The following is a 20,133-nucleotide window of genomic DNA, read 5'->3' as shown; positions in this document are numbered from 1 at the left end:
TCTTGGGGAATGCACCACAGCCACATTTTGAGAATTCGCCCTTTTCTAGATTAGGCCTCTCAAAATAAAACTGATCTCTCTTCTATTCTTACCAAGCTATTAAACAAGAGTCTATTCACAGAGAAAACACCGCCCCCATGAAAGCTAAGTAAGGCTTTGGCGTTCTTTGGCATGTACCATTTTTACCCAAACAGGGAAATTTCTGGGGGTTCAATATTGTGTTCCAGAGAATGGTAACGTGAATACTAATGTCTTATTATTTGCTCGACAACATCAAACATATGTATTCCCGCTAGTCTTGAAAAAGCAACTTCAAAAGGGACAGGGAGCAGCTTTTAGGAGGAAGACGATGCTTATAGTACTATTGCTACAACAGTATTTTCAATTCAGACAGCAAATGTAGGAGAGCACATGACCGAATGCTTCCATCTACAAAAACAAATTCCCATACATTCAAGACTAGCTTAGTAGCACAATGCTAGGCTAGAATGCTTCTCTCCAATACTGAGGTTTCTACTGGAGGCGTTTTGTTTTTCTTAACTACGACAGGTTGTATTCAATGGGGGTGTTCTGTCTTCAAAATGGACAGTCTGGCCCCGTTCAGAAGACACCTTAAACCACAGCTTTAACCATGGTGGTTAAGCCAGAAAGCCGAGCTGTGTTCAGAACACAGGTCTTATTCACTGTGGTAAAAGCTGTAGTTTAAGGTGTCTTCTGAACAGGCCATCTGAGTAGATCAAGTTAGTTTATCCCCTGCAGCCCACCTTCTCCAAATCTCTCCCAGAGGTCTGGCAGAACCCTCTAGAACTTGGGCCTCATGCAGGTGGGAATCTCTTCAGAGAGCACACTGTTCCCATGAAAAGGAAATTGAGCTATATTGGAGACTAACATCTCAGCATTTTCCTGAGGAAACAATAAATTTCACAGCTGTTTGAAAACTTGATGAACAGAAAATAGCTGTGCTAATTTAAATGCCCTTCCCTTTATTTCCAGTTATTCCATCCAAGTGATCCCATTACTGTGTTGGGGCTTTCTCCCCATTTAAACTTGCATTGGTATTGGAACAATAATGTAACGAGACCAAAACGTTTCACTATTGATCAGTTATTGCAGGGGGTCATCATAAACCTGAGATAAAAAGGAACCCCTTCTTTCTCCTCACCCCACTAATCCACTCCTAATTAACCTCAACCTACATAAGCTCTTCGCGACCTTCTGTTTAGCTCCACACTGTTTTTAAGCTTAAGATTCTAGCAATTCTCAAAGAGTATGTATACCTCCAGGATTTTGGTTTCTAAGGAGAAACAGTCTAAGACTGTGGGATATATAGGGTTAAAAAAATTATGTGCATTGTAGTAACAAGCCAGCTCTCAGACCTGAAAGTGTGAAAGCTTCACTAAGGAAACTAAGTTTGATTATATGGCGCAAACATCACCCTTAGAGGGAGAAGGCTATCAATGGCTTCTAGCCCTGATGATTGTGTGTTTCCTCCAGGATTCAAGGCAGTAAGCCTGTGTGCACCAGTTGCTGGGGAACATGGGTGGGAGAGTGCTGTTGCACTATGTCTTGCTTGTTCATCCCTGGCCGATGGCTGTTTGGCCACCGTGTGAACAGAGTGCTGAACTAGATGGACCCTTAGTCTGATCCAGCAGGGCACTTCTTATCAGCAAGTAAAATATGTACATCCTGCACCAGTTGTATAGACACAACCAGCATGAATGGCATTCAGAATTGTACAAGAATCCAGCAACAAACTACTCGAATTCAAGTGCACTCTGCCTTCAATGCCCTTTACTACTATTCCCAGCAACATGATTCAAAATACATCACTTGTTTACCAATACTCTGGTCACAAGAACATTATTCTTATCGCCATTCGAATTCCAGCACCATGCTGTTTTTTTAAAGAAAAGAAATAACCCACACGGCACCAGCAAGATACTTTGGGAACAGTTTATTAAAGCAATTGAGAGGGAGAAAGAGCTGAATGAACACTTCTGAAAATAAAGTGATGCGAGACAAGCCAGCCACAGGTTCACTTCCCTCGACTTCTACTCGAATTCAGGTGCACCCTTAAGGTAGTTTTTCTTCTTCATCATCCACCAAGGATTAGACCAAGAGGTTTGAGAAGAGAGAATTCAAAAGTAGTTTCATACACAGATAAAAAAGGCACAAACATTTTAAGGATAAACTGGAGGTGGTTTTCACGGGAGAAGCTAGAAATGACCTTCAGCCACTCAGAACCATCCGCACCAACTCTGTGGAGAGAAGATAAATTGTGTGAGAAAAGCCACGTTTGGGAACAGAACGCTGGGCCAGGCTAGTTCTACTGGGGGAAATGGGACCTGCCAGAACACGGGGATTTAGAGTAAGCAAGATACTAAAGTGTTATGATTTAACAGTGGGTGATCTCTTTCCATTATTGCCCAGAGGCAGCACCCCTCTGGAATAAGCCTCTAGAGCAACATACCGCATTGTAGACAAGCATTATGGAGGGACAAAACCACCACTTGCACCTACTGGATGGGATGTAGGAAACATAGCAGTGTTCCAGTGAGCCTGTTTAGATGACACATTAAGCCATGGTGGTTAAGCATTTTGAGCTAAACATTATGGCTTAGTGTGTCACGTGAACCATTCCTAACCATGGCGACTACATAACCACGGTTTAAATGTGCTCCACTAACCATTTGCTGCAAAAGGCTTAGCAGCCTAAGCATGGCTTAGCATGTTGTCTGGACTGGGCCAATGGCAATCAGCTGATAGAACATTAGCGTTCTAGCTATACAGATTCTTTGAATGCAGAGGATTGCCTTTGGTCACAAAAAGAAAGGTGAACAAAAAGACAACCTCATTCCCTCCCCACCCGCCCACCCCACCGAGGGAGGATTAAAAGCCATACCCTATCAGAGCCAGTGCCATAAATCACATAGCATATCCCCATCTCCTGCACTAGTATACAGGGGCTCTACCTACCGCCGCCACCCAAAAGACCCACCCACATCCATTTTAAAAAACACCACCACCCTTCTAACGTAAGTCAAAACTAAAGCAACAAGGAAATAAGAAGGCAACATTGGCAGAAAGGATTATGGCTGTTTCTACAACTATTTGCCAGGCATTAGAGTTCTGGAGCTGATCCTATGAAGATGCTCTGCTTCTGCAGAGAAGAAAAGTAGTTGGAGAGGCACTCAGCTACAGCAGAGAAGGGACTCAGCCATCCAACTGAGCCTACCTAGGTAAAGAGAAGGGGAGGGGGGAGAAGGCAGGCAGGCAGCAGCCACAGCACAGGCCCCAAAAGAAAGACTGTCCAATGAACCTTCAGTTCAGGTAGAAACGTCCTGTGGATGACAGGATGAGGGCTATGAGAACTGGCCAGTTGCCATGTTCCTGACGCTCCCGAGCAGCTGAAGGAGAATTTGCAAAGAGCAAATGGATCACAGCCCCCATAACATTTCATTGCCAATTATTTGTGGCAGCATGCCATAGAACCAACTCTACTTCCACATTAACACTGGGAGGGAGAAAAAGTGTGCTGCTATTCAAGGTTGCAGACTTAGCATCTTGAAAGGCTCTTGTTGTAGAAAGCAAATACTAGACCTTCCTTTTGCAGGAGAGAAAAAACGGGTATATTGGAAAGGGTCATTGGCCTCCATCTCCTGCTCCTGACCTACAGATTTCCATGCCAGTTTCTGCTTAAGTTCCCCCTTTTTTTTGACCTCTGGAATCTCAAACCTATTACCAAATACTTTGAATGCAAGCACTGGGGAAAGAACTACACCACTAGGTAAGTTTTACACTGGAAAGAAAGCCTTACACGGCTTGGGACCACAATACCTGATGGAACACCTCTTCTGACATGAACTGACCTGTACCCTACACTCAACATCTAAGGTCCTCCCTCTGGGTGCCTACTCCGAGGGAAGCTCAGAGGATGGCAACAAGGGACAGGGCCTTTTCAGTGGTGGCCCCCCAATTATGGAACAATCTCCCTAACAAGGCTCGCCTGGCACCAACATTATCTTTTCGGTTCCAGGTCAAGACTTTTCTCTTCTCCCAGGCATTTAACAGCATATGCTGGGTTTTTTACTGACCCCAGAATAGTTGCTTTAAATAGATATTGTCTGTTTTTATGCTTTTTATGGTTTTAAATTTTGTATATTTGTTTTTAATGTTCACTGTTTTAATTTTTGTAAACTGCACGGAGGCGGTATATAAATGGAATAAATATAATATAAAATAAAAAGTCTAAGGAGAGAGAATTCAGTTTGTGTAATGAATTTCCCAGTGCAAAACTCTCAAATGTGCCTCCTAAAATAAAGACACATCGGGTTCCTTAGATCTACAAGGGATATGGAGCAACGACCTGTCCCTTAAAGTAGTGAGGCATGGAGTTGTGCCTTCTCCATGGCATCTAGACTCTGGAATAATCTGACTACAGGAATGCATCTAGACAACCACTGGTGCATTTTGTTGATAAAAATATCAGACCCCTTTTTAACTCCTCTCCTGTCTCTGTATCCTACATTACAGCTAGTTAAGATAGGGGCTAGGATTAGTTAATAAGAGGGTGAGCAGGATTTGGGAGAGGCTGCTATGGAGGAAAAATAAGACTTTCAAATAAATTAAAAAATGACTTTCAGAGAGCCATTTCATGTCAGCTGAGAGCAATTGGAATTGATGTTCCTTTTCTGTTACAACTCAGTTGTAATATACTTTTAGTTTTAATAGAAGGATCTTGAGTGATAGTGATTTTTGACACGTGTTTATGCTGTACAGCAGCGATCCAAAACATGGTGTCCTCCAGACGTTTTAAACTACAACTCCCAGCATTCTTGACCACTGGCTATACTAGCTTGCAGAAGGTCCTTCCATCGGATTTTTTGGAGATCTTCCACATACTCCACCATGAGGGTCTCCTGACTTGTGTGCTGTCTTCAGGGGACTGGAGGAGCTCCGTGGAAAGTGCACTTCCATTAATACAATTGATCCAGCTTAAATCTGGTTCCAGCCCAGGGCTTCATTCAAAGCCTTATATAGCTTCTCTATCTCAGGCAAGAAACTCCTTCCGTGACCCTCTTAGTAACTTCTCCTGTAAACTGAGACCAGATTATAGAATTTGGAATGGTGGAGAGTGGCGGTGGGGGGGAGAAAAAAGCACTACAGCCTCTGTTCTTTCAAACACAACCATAAAGACAGCCAGCTCTACCTTGGAAACCATGATGGGCAAAGAGAGGATGAGTTCCACACCTTAAATTCCAAACTCTTCTGCAACTGAGGCTGCAGAAGAGCATACACACGGGGACTGCAGGCAAAGAATCATTCTAGGAAAACACAAACTAGGTCACTAAGGACGCAATCCTATATGTGTCTAAACAGAAAGAAGACCTAGAACTCCCAAGCATTCCCCAGCCAACCATGCTGGGAGCTGTAGAACATTTTTTTCTATCTAAACACGTGTAAGATTGCGCCCTAAAGGCCTTAAGCATGGCTCACACCATACCTGTGATCCCACATACAGGAAGTCTGTCTTCCTCTACAGGGGACTTTTCCTAAGGTGACAAACACAAAAAATATACCAGGAGCCTGGCTGATACAGCAACTCAAGTAATTCTGGTGACTGGATCTAGAAAGCCTACACAACCATGGAGACTGCTGCCACCAGATAAAGCTGGATATCGCTCAGTGTCAGGAATACGGACTTGGGGTGACAGTGGTCTTAAACAATTGCCTTGTTTTAGAATGCTGGCATCTGCAGAGGCCCAGGTGACCCAGCAAGGGGCACCATAGACAGCCCCCTTGGCCAGGCTGCTGTTGCCATTGTGTGTACAACATTGCACTCAGAAGAAGGTGGGGAGGCTAAGCAGCCTCCCAGCCTGCAAGTAGCGCCCTATCTCCTCCAGCAGCAGCAGGAATTTGGCGCAAGGTCAAAAGAGGGAGAAAGCAAGGGAAATGGTAGGAGCTGGGCATATTTAGCCAGGAAAAGAGAAGAGTGCGGCCCAGGGTAGAGACACCACAGGGCAGCATCCTTCAAATACCTGACGGACTGTCACCTGGAAGAGAGTAAAGCCTTATTTCCAGGTGCCTCAGACTACAGTGATGGGCTCAAATTATTTCCATTGTACATGATCCAAAGGGAGAGGCGGGTAAGATATTATTATTATTATTATTATTCCATTGCACTGTTTGGCCCTGTGGGGAAGAAGAGCAAGGAGACAGGAGCAGGCAGAGGAAACATCGGAGGCTGCTCCAGTTGTCCTTCGGGAGCAGGACAATCCCATCAGCCCTGTTGCCGGTCTACTTAATTTCTCTCTCTCTCCCCTCCTGAACTCCTTTTCCTTGTGTGTCATGTCTTTATTAGACTGTAAGCCTGAGGCCAGGGACTGTCTTTTTTGCTAACTGATTGTAAGCCGCTCCAAGAGCCTTTTTTCGGCTGAGGAGCAGGGTATAAATATGATAAATAAGTGTCTGAATGGAAAAAGCACTTCAGCAATGAAACTAGTTACTTAGAGTGTGGGTGTGTGAGTCTGAGTCTCTGAGAGCGAGAGCGAGATTGATTGATTGGGGAACGGGGGATGGGACTCTTTCATGCAGTGTGTAATTACTTGCATTACATGCAAGTAATTCTTCCAGCAAAGGTTGGACAGTCACCTGTGGGAGATGCTTTAGGTCTTGATTTCTTGCATCAAGCTAAGAGTGAACTAGACAGTACGCAAAGCCTCCTCCAATTCTATGTTACCTGCTCCCGACTCCACCTTGGGAAACCTAACGAACTGACACAGATTAGAAGTCCTCATAACTTGTTTTAAAAGCGCAGACGCACAGGCTTTCTAATGGCTTAGCTGGTTATGCTTTTTCCCAGACAGCAAACCATTTGGGTCACACATGTGACTCTGGGCCAAGCATGGAGAAAGGCCGAAAGAACAGCGCGTGTGAAAAGGGCCCTCACGTTAACTGAGTGAGGAAAGTAGCGGTAGAATGTCCCCACCCACCTCCAACAGCAGCCCAAGGCCTGCCCCAACACTAGACAACTGACTCACGCACCAATCCAGTTCTCAGCCCTCACCACTCCAAGGATTCAGGGGCATTTCCTCTCATGCTGCCACCCACATCCCTACCCTGAGCACTGTTGGGAGGTTACACAGGCACAGTCTTGCTTTAACCAGTCAGAGCTGCCTCATTTCCCCAGCCACCCTTGCTTGGATTATATATAGAGTCAGCTACATGCAGAGACATGCTGGAAGATGGGGAGAAATGGAGGAAGATACTGAATAAGAGGGATGGAGGGGAAAAAATAGAGCGCAAACAAAAATCTTCCTTTTTTTTTAGGTCAACAAAAAAAGGAGGCTGTTAAAAAAAAAGAGGTAGGTTTGGAGGAGGCGTACCCCGTTCGAATTCACCCTGATAAGATGTGTCTCACAAATGCTGTAGAAAGGAAGAAACATCAAAAATTGATCAAGCAAATGAACAAACAAAACCAGACATATGGAACATAAACACACAACACACAACAGCCCACTTGAGGCTCATGTGCCTGTTACTGCAGCACGAGGTAGAAACCTTGCGGTCTTAGCTTCACAACTTGCTTGATGCACAGTAGCGCTGCAGCACTTTCTCACAGGGAACCTTTGCTACAAGAGGCTCAGGTCATGTACAGAATGGCTGGCCCAATGCTAACAGGAAAGTAGCGTCCCCATCCCGCCCCCGCCCCCTCACACTGCTTTAGCAAGTCATCTATAGACCCCTATGACACAAAGCAATGGAAGGCAGGCATGACACAGGTGAATGCGTGCGTGTGGATAAAAAAATGAGCAACAAGGATGGATCACCAGAGGACAATTCAAGGACAGAAGCAGCGCCTGCACAAATGTTCTTCCCCTCAGTGGCCCCAGCCCACTGGCCTCCTCAATCGCAAGCCCACATGTTGTTTGAGAGGATGGTCAGACATGTAAGCTGTAGGCCTTCGTAGGAAGCTGCTTACAGCCTCAAGTTTCGTAGCGAGGCGGTCCTGAGGAAATACGCACACCTACTGAGAGCACCCTCTCTAACCCTTCCAACGTCAGAGCTTTTCCCGTCTATCTTAAACCCAAAAGTGCCAAGGCCCCTTCAATGCAAGAGGGCCACACTCAGCGCACGGTGACGCAAGAGCCTTCTTCCTCACCTTCATAGTTAATGCAGCCGTTGCTGTCTTCATGGCCAGCCACAAGCATCTCAACTTCTTCCTCCGTCATTTTCTCCCCTGCAGAAAACGGAAGCAGGTTTAAAGGCGGCTTGTTGGCTTTCTTAAAACCTACAGCACCCGGTATTCCCGGGCGGTCTCCCATCCAAATACTAACCAGGCCTGACCCTGCTTAGCTTCCGAGATCAGATGAGACTGGGCGTGTTCAAGGTAGTAATTACTGATCTGGTTGCAAAATTCGCCTTAGCTGCAAGTAAGTTGAGAGCTAGGCACCAAGACTCCCAACAAGTTTCATAATAGAGAGCTGGAGGTTTCATTCCGGTATATGTACTGATCTAGTTCCCCACTCGCACGTTTTTAATGTATGTTAATGTGATTTTTATCTTTATATTCCATTTGTATTCCTTATTTTCATTTTACTCTATATTATCCATTTTTAACTTACTTAACTTATTTATTTCAGCTTATCTTTTTATTATGTCAAATTGTGATGGCTTATCGCTTTCAGCAATAAAGATTTCATTCAAGGCAGCTTGTTGGCACCACAACAGAGACCTGGGCCATATTGCAAACACATGATGGAAGCCAAAGATTGACAAAATGGATCTGTGCAATGTGCACCAGAAAGCATAAATCAGTTTTAATGGTCACAACCACTGGGCAAGTGTGGTTGTGGTTGGTTTTTTTTTAAAAAAAATAGGCTAACAGTGCTGGAACAACGATCTTTTCCCCACAGCCCAGCTGGGCTTCCCAGGGCTCATGGGCTGCACAGATTGCTTGTCCCTGCTTAGCCCTATGGGAGAGGTAGAGCTCTTTGTACATTCACCCCAATAACAGGGTCAACATTAAAATGACAAGCACACTTAGGATCATCAGGGCTCCTATTCTCATATGGAGCATCTCTGGCTCCAGCAACAGTAGTTGAGGACTGATCCATCATATTTCCCAGGCCCAGATGAGCCAAAGAGGGCAAGAAGGGCCCACCTGTTGCTAGAAAGCTAAGAGCTTTCATTCCAAAACAAAAGATTGTGGTGCTTAAAATGGAAGAAAGATGGATTTATAAAATAAATCCCCTCTATCCTGCCATTACATGGGGTTCCCAGCAGTCTCCTTTTTTAATGACCACATCCACACATGCTTAGCTTTAGCAATGCTACAGCATCACAGTTCCATATGCTATTCATTGGGCCCTGCCCCCCTCCCACACCCACACCCCAGGAAAAGGGAAGAGAGATTTGAAACTGCAATCCTGGACACACCTACTTGGGCAAAAGTCCATTGAACATAACGGGCCATACTTCTAAGTAGACAAGAAGAACTCCATGATTCCCCCCCACCCCACCAAATTCTGTAAACAACTGGAGAAGTAAGATTTTTTTGGCTTCTGTCATTGTAAGATCAACCCCCACTTCCCCATTTTGAAGCAGTATAGTCTCTGAAAATCACACGGGGGGACTGAGATAACCCACGGTTGCCAAATTTATAAATCGTCAGGAAGCCACCTGAACACGAACTATAACCCAGCCATACCTAAGGTGACCAGAACATGACGTATCTCCGCTCCCATGACGGTGCCGTTCCCCTCTTTGTCAAAGACCCTCAGCCCTTCCACATAATCCTCGAAACAGCCCTGGTCCTTGTTCTTGGCAATGGTTTGCATCATGGGCAAGAACTGCTCAAAGCTTAGCGTCTTCATATTCATTTCTGGGGAGGAAAAGAAGCAAGTTGAGATGGGGAGACAAAACGCTGAAGGCCAATGTTGCTGGTAAGTTGGTCCCAGAGGTCGAGATAAGAAGCTTCTCTCTCCCCCGCACTTTTTTTTACACAATTCCTGTTTCTGGGTGGGCCTGCAAGTGCAGTTCATAGCTACGTATGATCTGTACTTTATCAATATCCCCAAGGTAATCCCAATTCTGCACAAAGGAAAGCTGCATCTTGTAGCCTGTATGAATTCACATGTTTGCTCATTTTACTAGCAATAGGCAAAGAGTTGGGGATACCAAGGCCTTAACCAGGCAGATTTTTACCAACATGTTTTCAATCCTAATGCCTAGGAAGTTTTTTTGTTTTTTAAATGAAAGCTGGACTTCATCAAGTTGTTGTGTTTGGCATCCAAAGTATACCAAATTGGCGTGGCTCAGCTACAAAATCCACACAGCCCTCCTACGAACTCTGCCGTCTTTCGTTGCATGCTAATTAGGAGACTTCGCACTCAAGAAAATAGCAGCACCTTTATCTCACCCCCTACTGCAATAGCCCAAGGGGCACTCACCATCACTCTTGGGGTTCCCCAGAACTTTCATGACTTCAGCATTGGTAGGATTCTGGCCCAGGGCTCTCATCACATCTCCACACTGGCTATACAGAATCTTGCCATCTCCAGTGCGGTCAAAGAGCTGGAAAGCCTCCTTGAACTCTGTAGAGTTACAGCAGGCAAAGAGGTAAGATATAAAGCCAAAGCAAAGGGCACACAGACACACGCACTAATCAGACATGAACAAATTGCACATTAAGATCAGGAATGGTGTGTCCCGTCCCCTGTTCTCTAGAGCAGGGACCCAGTCTTGCATGGATGACTTTTTCTTTATTTCAAGACACAGTAGAACCTCTATGACTTACAGGCATGTTTTAAAGCTACAGTCCAATGCACGCTTCCCTAGAGTGAGCCCCCACTGAACACAGGGGATCTTGATTCCAAATAAACATGCTATAAGATTCTGCTTTAAGTTTACAAAGCAAGAGTGCATACTTAGAAGCTATTAACACAAGAGCCAGTGTATCGTAGTTGTTAGCAGCGGGGAAAAGAAGAGCATCTTGACATTTTAAGAGCATGAGCTTCCACAGACAACACACTTTGCCAGATGTCGAAATGGATCATAGAAAGAAAAATAAAGGATAAATGCTTGCATTCGAGAAGAAAATGCCTCAGCAGAACCTTCACCTTACAATGATCATTGTAATTTCTTCCATCAGGTTGTCTACTGAGAGAGGAATCCATAATTGCTGTTGACCATGAGCCACACAACTAAAAGTATTTATGAATTCTTGTTCAGCTGGCAAACCATCCTCCTACCCACCTGGATAAATTCATTTGAGGACAGCCACTCTGAGGTCCTTGATGAAATAGTCAAGAAGGCTCAAACATCTACCCATGAGTTTGTGGTATTCCTCTTTGTCAAATTTGCACTCATTCACACCTCTCAAAACAGGAGCCGGCCTGGCTTATGTAAACAGCTGTTGGACACAGTTGCCAAGATGTCATATGGAATATTCTTAACAAGTACATGTAGACACACCTTGGATGTTGTAGACCACATTGTTTGTTCCATGGCTTACATTCTAGCTTAAATCGCCATTTATGGCCTTTGATGCTTGCAAAGTCTTGTGCCTCAGTGCCTCTGATCTGAAATCATTTGGATGCTATTAGCAGCAGGTCATAAAATCATAGAATAGCAGAGTTGGAAGGGGCCTACAAGGCCATCGAGTCCAACCCCCTGCTCAATGCAGGAATCCAAGCCAGGTCCCTGTCCGATTCAGTATGCTGTCATGCACCTCTCAATTACTGTGTTTCTCAAGGTGGCACCTCTCTCAAGAATGGGATGTAATTAATGTAGGATTCATTGCAATTGGGGTACAGGCATTCATTCTTCCAGTTGGCCTAAACAGTTGAGGCTTCAAGCATTCCAGATGAAAGCCCCACTGCCCCCTCCCTATGCCACCTGCAGAAAAAACTCACCTTGAGCCAGGTAGAGGAAGCAATGAGTGCTGCCAGATGCCAGAAGAGCATTTTTACCCCTTATTGGGGGCTATGGTGCTGCCCCAAGGTACATTTTGGGACCCTTGAGGCAAAGAGAACTAGTGGCAGAGGGATTTAAGCAGAATAGAGTCAGGCACAGCCTCAATTCTGTTTGCTAAAACTCAGACAGGGAGTCAAAACGGGAACTAATGAGGTAAACAATCAGGATTCGCTACAAAAATATTGACATGCTGCAGTGCCATGTGCATGCCCATCCCAGTGGCTTGGACTGAAAGTCTATTGTAGAGATTATCTTGATCACTGGCTTTAATGATGCTTTTATCTAGTCACATTCCATAACCATTAATTGCTCTGGACATTCAGCTAAAGATGATTGCGCTATAATTACCTCAAGCCCTCCCACCTTGGCAGAAAGCACCAGGTCATCATGCCTGCCTTTTAAATGCTGGCAAGGGTATCCATTGAGGTCTCTCTCTCCCTTTCTCTCTCTCTCTGACACAGTACAATTATAGTAAGTCCATTTAACTAACAGCAGGATGTCAGTTGTACCAGACAAGTATTATTTCAAGCAGTAGTATGTGATCCAGAGATAAGAAGCATTGCCATCTTTGACTAAAGATACCAGAGAGCAGAATCTAGACATCGCAACTTCTTGCAAGATCACACCCTTTCTAGGATTACAGGACTTCTATTGAATTAGACCCTTGGTCCATCTAGCTTGATACTGTTAATACTGACTGCAGGAGCTCTGCCACTGAGCCATGGCCCCTTCTGGTTCATTCCGCTTCTGTAAAATTGTGCTTATAACCTCATTTATGCCACCCAAAGTCTCCACAGGTGTCAGCAGGACAGTGTCCAGAGCAGAGGGGAAACAAAACAGGCAAGAGACACCCTCATCGTAGCAGCATGTTAGCTGGAGAGGAGCAGTGGGCATTCTGTACAGGCATTGACCCTCATGTGTTGCCCACTGTGCAAAGGAGGGACACTGAGGACACACTCACCAACGCCATGCCCCAACACACTCCCAACAGCCTGGCCAACACCCTTTTAGAACTAAACCACCACCACATGTTGGTCTCTGCGGTTCTAACACTCCCAAGTTCATTTATTGTCTGCGGTGTTTTATCAGATACATTCCTACACTGATTCAATTTTTTGAGGATGGGGAGAGAAGATCAAAGCCAAATTCAAGTTTAGTCCCCTTTTTCTCGATTCTGTTTTTAATTCCGGCATAGCTACCCACCCCCTATCCAATCCCACTGCCTGCATGAGAAGATATCCATTTTAAAAAAATAAACACATGAAGCACCCTTATACTGACTCCGGCTACTTGCTCCATCCCTGAACTCCCCTCTCCAGGGATCCAGGCAGAAGGTGTATCCAACACTGACATCCAAGATCCATTAATTAAGAGATGCTAGCAACTGAAGCAAGGATCTTCTACTCACAGAAACCGATTGCTGAGCTACGGCCTCTTCCCATTATGGAACTTTTTTTTTCAAGGCTACAGTGTTTAATTAATCCACTAAGGGTGCCATCCTATGCACGTTTAGACAAAAATAAATCCTACAACTCCCAACACCCCCCAGACAGCATGCCTGGAGGATGCTGGGAGTTGTAGGACTTATTTCTGTCTAAACATGCATAGGATGGGGCTCTAAAATATAAACTCCCCTCCCTGAAAAATGACTCTTAAATTCTCTAAGGGTCCATTGTCATGCAGCCACACAAAACATACTGGCTGTCTCCTTCCTGCCCCAAGTTTGCTGAACAATATACTTCATGTCCACATCTGGCAGCATGGTCACTCTGGAAGAGATAGTACTTATGGCTTTTATAAGAAAAGCCACAGAAAGGTAAGCTAGAATTGCTGAGAATTTCTGGCTTATCGATAATGACCACATGTGTACAACAATCGCTTCTGCTTGGCTCATTTTGCAAGCAGGAGTAACTACAACAACCAGGAACTTACAAGACACAGACAACTTAGTGTTGTATCTGAATCAAGGGCTTGTAGTTAACTTCCAGATCCTGGCTTGTTATAGGAGCAACAAGTCAGGGTCCAGGATTGGATGCTACACTAAGCTTTCTACAGGCAGTAAGTTACTGTAGTCTGCTCTCGCAAGGTATCAAGCAAAACTGAACAAGTAGTATGTACCAGTATACTTGCTTATTACCAGTAAGCCAGAATTCTCAGCAATTCTGGCTTTCTGTTTTGTGTGAACAGAGGCTGAGACTGCTCAACAGAAGCGAGTTGTTATGATCCATGATTTAAGGGTGAGTCTTTCATAATACAAGGGAGCCTTAAACTTGTTTTCCTTCAAAACCAATTTGGCTCTCTTACAATAATGCAATGGGATATTCCTAGATGAGCTGAAAAATAAGATGACCATTACTTCTTCAGTTCAGAGACTGGCAGCTTTTGTTACCTTGTAAAGTTACACTTGAGAGATACGGTTCTCTCTTCTTCCAGAATATTCCCAAAGCCATCTTTATTATAGTTTTGTAATGATTAGATGTATCCAAGCATGATGGCTTGAGCAATTTTAAAAAAAACAGTAAATCATGGAGGGCAAAACTCTTAAAACTTTTTTTTAAAGAAGTCAGGTTAATCTAAGTTTAAGAAGTCTTAGATTCATTTGACAGCAGTACCCTCAAAACATTTATGCAGCAAACACGCCACTTCAGGACCAGGCAATGACCTCTCCAAAACCCTTCCCATGCAATGCACAACTATAAACACTATTGAGGGTTTAATTCAATGGGGATATGAATTGCAATCTGCCAGGAAGCTCAATAGTTTTGTTCTGTTGCTCTTAACTCCTTTGAGCTGCAAGACCCCCTTGGCAAGGAATCTGCCCTCATTTGCCTTCCGAAGTCCAGGAAGCAAGCTGGAATGTACCAATGCAGCTCCCAACCCTGCTTGCTCAGAAATTAGTTTCTTGCCCATATAAGGAAACCGAGAGAATACAATCCCGGACGCCCATCTTTGTTCATTTGAAATCTCTTTCCTCCAAACACAGGAGAGAGCGACTCAAAAAGTTGGAAGGCAGAGGGTCTCTAATCGCTTCCACAGGGTATGTGGGAACCGCGTCTCCCCAAACCCGGCTGGATTCTCGGCGTTTGCCACCAGCCACTGGGGGAAAAGGTAAGCAGCCATTTCCACCCGCCTTCTTCAATCACGTCCTGTTTTCGCACAACGCATAAATTGGGACTGGCCCTACGGTTCGAAAATGCTTGCACGGGTTAATTCCACTCGGGTTTCGCGCGCGCACACACAGCGGCATTCCCTTGATCCAGTTTTAAAAACAGAACCACACATAGCATTTGGCTGTGAAACTGACAATGGAGGCCGCTGGCGGGATCTGGGTGGGTCCTTTCAGACGGCTCAAACCAGGAAATACATCATGCATGAGCCATGCAGGGGGAAAAGTCATACGAATTACCGTGGAGAACTGACGGGTCGGGGTGGGGACGAATTTTAAGGGAGAAGTAGGGAAGGAAAGCCTAAAACTCAGAACAACCGGCTCAAAAAGACAAGAAAGAGAAGCCTAGCCTAACAAGGCAGAGTTAGACACAGGCCTATACGAATAAGAGGATGGGGGTGATTAGGACAGGGCCAGGAAACGTGTTAGTAAGACGAGGGTAGCCTTTTTGCCCCCAGACACTTAACTCACCATCGAGGGACTGTAATCAAGAGTTGTGGGGTGGGTAGGAGGGAAAGAAAAGCTAGAAGAATCAAAGGAAGGAAAAAGAATCGTAAATCCAAACATCACTAAGCGGATTTAGGACTCCTGTGATTAAACCTTAGAATAATTGGGGTGAAAGGCCTTGAAGGAATGGTACTATCGTCATGGTACTTCGTACCCCAACCCGTTCCCCTTATCCAATCCAGATTCCCAGTTCCCAAATGAGGGAGAGGGCGCGCAAGCACCTACCAGCAGTCTGATCTTCTGAGAAGTCACACTGTAAAACAAGCAGAACCAGAAAGAAGCTGGTTAGAAGAAACAACACCAAAAACAATCCACACGACACACACACGAGCGTTTCTCGTTGCAAGAAACTGTTTCCAGCTCCTACTGTAATCTTTCTCCGGCTCCCCGCCTGTTCATCCTTCAAGGTGACCCGGGATCCTGCTAATAAGTAGAGCCCCTGAATCTAGTTTCAGGTCCTTTGCTCGCTGGATCCTAACACATCGCTCCCATCCACTCTGCACCCTCCTGAAATTTGCAGCCGAAACCGATTGCAAAGCACCCACCATTATTGCAGCTGCTGTAGTTCCTCCTGGCTGGGCAACTCGAATGATTCCCTCCTTCCGCCCTGAACGTGTGCAAGCTCTTTCTGCTGGCTGCCTCTGAGGTCACCACAGGCACTCGGCCCCGATTGGCTGATGCAAAAATGGGGCGGAGGAGATCAAACGAGCTCACCATTGACGTTATGCGAAATAGTTGCTATATTATGCAGGAGAAAGGAGTGGGCGGAGTTTCCCCCACCCTTCGCTTCTACGTAGAATTAGTAAGGAAATCGTTCGACTTTCTTTTGCCTATAGATGGGCGTTAGGATGAGAATCTCGCGTGCCGAGGTCTGTTGCTGCTCAGGCGGGGCTGTGGCATTGCATGATGGGGAATGTAGTTTTAAAAGGCACAAATATCTGGCCCTGCTGGTCTGGAGTTCTGAATTTAGTACGATTCATCCTGCCATCCCCATCCTGGCGCCCTCCAGGTGTTGGACTACAACACCCAGCATCTCCTCCAGCAAGTATGTAGTGAAAAGAGCCAGGAGAAGGAGTTTCCTCTGCATCAGAGGTGGGGAACCTCAGGGTCAGAAGCCAAATCCAGGGTTCCCTACATGGCCATAAACCCTTTCACAGAATCATAGAATAGTAGAGTTGGAAGGGGTCAAAAAGGCCATCAAGTCCAACTCCCTGCTCAATGCAGGAATCCACCCTAAAGCATCCCTGACAGATGGTTGTCCAGCTGCCTCTTGAATGCCTCTAGTGTGGGAGAGCCCACAACCTCCCTAGGTAACTGGTTCCATTGTCGTACTTCTCTAACAGTTTCCTTTAACCACTGATCGTTTAATGATTTTCTGGCTTTCGTGCAGTTTCCCCCCCATTCTAAAAGGTTGAATCACCTCTCCTAGGGCTTAGAGCTTTAAGCTACAGTAGGCTAGCACCTTTTGCGTTTTACCCGTTCAGCCCCACCCCCTTTGCTTTTGCTCCGATCACCACTGAAATGCAGCCCCTAAGAGCATCTCTGAAATTGAATTTGGCCCTTGGTCCTATACTCTGTGTGATAGTGAGTATAGTAGGGTGACCATGTGGAAAGGAGGACAGGGCTCCTGTATCTTTAATTAGGGTGACCATATGAAAAGGAGGACAGGGCTCCTGTATCTTTAACAGTTGCATAGAAAAGGGAATTTCAGCAGGTGTCATTTGTATATATGGAGAACCTGGTGAAATTCCCTCTTCATCACAACAGTTAAAGCTGCAGGAGCTATACTAGAGTGACCAGTTTTAAAAGAGGGCAGGGCACCTGCAGCTTTAACTGTTGTGATGAAGAGGAAATTTCATCAGGTTCTCCATATATACAAATGACACCTGCTGAAATTCCCTTTTCAATACAACTGTTAAAGATACAGGAGCCCTGTCCTCCTTTTCATATGGTCACCCTACTTTAACAGATGTGTAGAAAAGGGAATTTTAGCAGGTGTCATTTGTATGCATACAGCACCTGGTGGAATTCCCTCTTCATCACAACAGTTAAAGTTGCAGGAGCCCTGCCATCTTTTGTATCTGGTCACTCTAGTATAGCTCCTGCACTTTAACTATTATTATTATTATTATTATTATTATTATTATTTATTTATTTATATAGCACCATCAATGTACATGGTGCTGTACAGAGTAAAACAGTAAATAGCAAGACTCTGCCGCATAGGCTTACATTCTGAAGCGGGAATTTCACCAGGTGCTGCATGCATACAAATGACACCTGCTAAAATTCCTTTTTCTATACAAGTTAAAGATACAGGAGCCCTGTCATATGGTCACCCTAGGATTGGGCCCAAAGGGTGAGGGCAAATGAATGGGCAGTGAGGAGAAAGGAGGCCCACTCTGAAGATATCTTGCCTACGGACTCACCAAAACTGAACCAGCACTGACTGCATTATCTCTGTTCGTTTCTCTGTTGGGTGGGGAAAGATTGTGCAGTCATACCAAAACCCATTCATTTTAGAAGAGAGAACACTGAAGATTTACGGTTTATAATATATTCATCAAAATCAGTTTATTACAGATGTGCATACTGAACAGGAATTACAGCAATGCAAGAGAAAAAAAGGAAGAAAGAGGACTCAGTCATATGAATCCAGTTGGATCAGGCCTGTCTAGCCCTGCATTGTATTTACTAGAGTGGGCCCTACCTAGCCCATCGCTAAAAAAGAGGATGCCAATTTTCATAACTTTTGCATATGCAAAATTATGTGCATAGGTGCAAATGTAGAAATATTATTTAAATAGAAATAGAAACAGTGCCTCCCTGTGAGCTATCTGAGTTAAACGCTTTGAATCTGAAGAACAGCATCCTCTCTCGGGACAAAAAAATCAGATCTCCAGAGACAGAAGTGCTAAATGCAATGCATTTCTGCAGCTCATGTATCAGCAGGCCCAGCCGTATATTAATGCCTCGTCTGCACTAATGAGCTCAAAGTATTCTCTACAGGGGGAATGGTGTAATTAAAAAAACAACCTCTTGAATTTGACAGCTTGTCATTCGTCTGACCAAGGCCTGCTTTTATGATTCTGCTGTCATCACTAGAAAGCATGGGGATAGTAGGCCAAACAGCTGCTAACACATTGAGTGGCTGTTTATTGAGGCAACAGAGAGATATCACATCCTGCTATAAAAATTCCAAGTTCCGTGGTGACTTTTCGATTGCAGATTTTCACTTGTCAGTGGAAAATGTAGGTAGCTGGTGATTTGCAACACTAACAGATAGAACTTAACCAACTGTTTAGTAAGAGGTCCCCTTGATTGAAAGGGACACACATGCTCTCAAGTTAATATGCTTGGGAATGAGGTCTTGCTGTCTTGAATCTTAGGGGAAGGGGAAGGACCACATCTCTGCACCAGGGGTAGAGTGCCTCTGTATGTATCATGTACAAATAGAAAAGAAACATCTCAGGATGCTGCAACAACAACAAAAATGTTATAAACCCCAATGTGTTTTGGCCTATTTGCATTTTAAGGCCTTCTTCAGGTTTTTTTTAAAAATAATAATAATACAAGACACTGAATATAGAACTGTGCAATGTATAATGTTCTGTGTTTCTGAATGCTAAAAATTCTATGCTATTTTAGGAATGTGTTGTCTTGTACTACTTTACAGCCCCCTGAAGAAGACCTTAAAATACAAATAAGCAGAAATGCATTAGGTTTTTTTTTAACAAATGAAATATTAGTTTCAGCATCCTGAGACATTTCTCTTCTATTCATGGGTTTGTTTTGAATGCTCTTTTACTTTTGCATCTTTATATGTTTCATGTGCATATGCATACCGATGTGTTCACAATTGCCCTCCCTTCATGAAACTTCAGTTATATGTGGATATTGAATGATAACAGCTGGACAGATCTTTATACACACCTTCCTCTTGTACCAGTTTAAATATTTATTCTGAAAAGGGAGAGAAGGGGAAGATAAAAAAAAATAGCAATTGTGTTTGTTACTCTTCTTATATGGCCATTGCACACACCTTAAAAAATATATGATTATAATGTATTGTTGTTGTTGACAAACAATATATACCAAAGAAAACATTTTGAGGGGGAGAATACAGGAAAATATAGAGAAGGAGCTATCGTGGTGGTGTTTCAGGCCATTGAAAAAGAGACAAATCAATGCAAGCAAAACACAGCTTCTAGGCATCAGTCTGAAGAAAAGTAGATCAAATAATCTCATGTGTTCATGTTGGGACACAGTAAGTTCAAGTAGGGATATAGAGTGCTGATTGTCAATCCATTGTCACATGGAAGGTGAAGATTTTTCTCTCCAGTGTTGAAGCACTAACACTTTAGCTACTCCAGTGCCCACATAATTTATAGTTCACAGCATGGCTGGAGCTTATAACGGGGATATAGTTCAATAATACATTTGTATTCTCATTGCATGCATTTTTGAGGAATTAGTATATCTTA

General features: G+C 44.3%; 1 protein-coding gene and 1 pseudogene across 2 annotated transcripts; both read right to left on the bottom strand.

Moving 5' to 3' along the window:
- Positions 1-1,939: 1,939 nt before the first annotated feature.
- On the bottom strand, positions 1,940-16,346 carry MYL6 (myosin light chain 6). Of its 2 annotated transcripts, XM_063119799.1 has the most exons (7): positions 16,195-16,346; positions 15,875-15,902; positions 10,452-10,595; positions 9,710-9,883; positions 8,162-8,239; positions 7,386-7,425; positions 1,940-2,258 (listed from the first exon to the last, which is right to left on the bottom strand). In XM_063119799.1, exons 1-6 carry the CDS (start codon positions 16,195-16,197, stop codon positions 7,397-7,399), a joined length of 456 nt encoding a protein of 151 aa, XP_062975869.1. In that variant the 5' UTR covers positions 16,198-16,346; the 3' UTR covers positions 1,940-2,258; positions 7,386-7,396. The 2 variants fall into 2 exon arrangements, with proteins under 2 accessions (XP_062975869.1, XP_062975870.1); XM_063119800.1 differs by lacking the exon at positions 7,386-7,425 and having other exon boundaries at positions 16,195-16,344.
- LOC134397048 (5S ribosomal RNA) lies at positions 8,288-8,404 on the bottom strand (annotated as a pseudogene).
- Positions 16,347-20,133: the final 3,787 nt, after the last annotated feature.

This window comes from Elgaria multicarinata, chromosome 3 (assembly GCF_023053635.1).
Source record: "Elgaria multicarinata webbii isolate HBS135686 ecotype San Diego chromosome 3, rElgMul1.1.pri, whole genome shotgun sequence".
Classification (NCBI taxonomy): domain Eukaryota; kingdom Metazoa; phylum Chordata; class Lepidosauria; order Squamata; family Anguidae; genus Elgaria; species Elgaria multicarinata.
The sequence above is the reverse complement of the archived record's forward strand: the minus strand, read 5'-3'. Positions and strand labels throughout refer to the sequence as shown.

What these genes read in the sequence shown, in the direction of transcription:
- MYL6 (XM_063119799.1), bottom strand. An exon ending in GGGGAACCCCAAGAGTGATG is followed by an intron (nt 9,884 to 10,451) that starts GTGAGTGCCCCT and finishes TTTCCTCCCCAG; the next exon opens with AAATGAATATGAAGACGCTA. An exon ending in CGGCTGCATTAACTATGAAG is followed by an intron (nt 7,426 to 8,161) that starts GTGAGGAAGAAG and finishes TCCTTTCTACAG; the next exon opens with CATTTGTGAGACACATCTTA.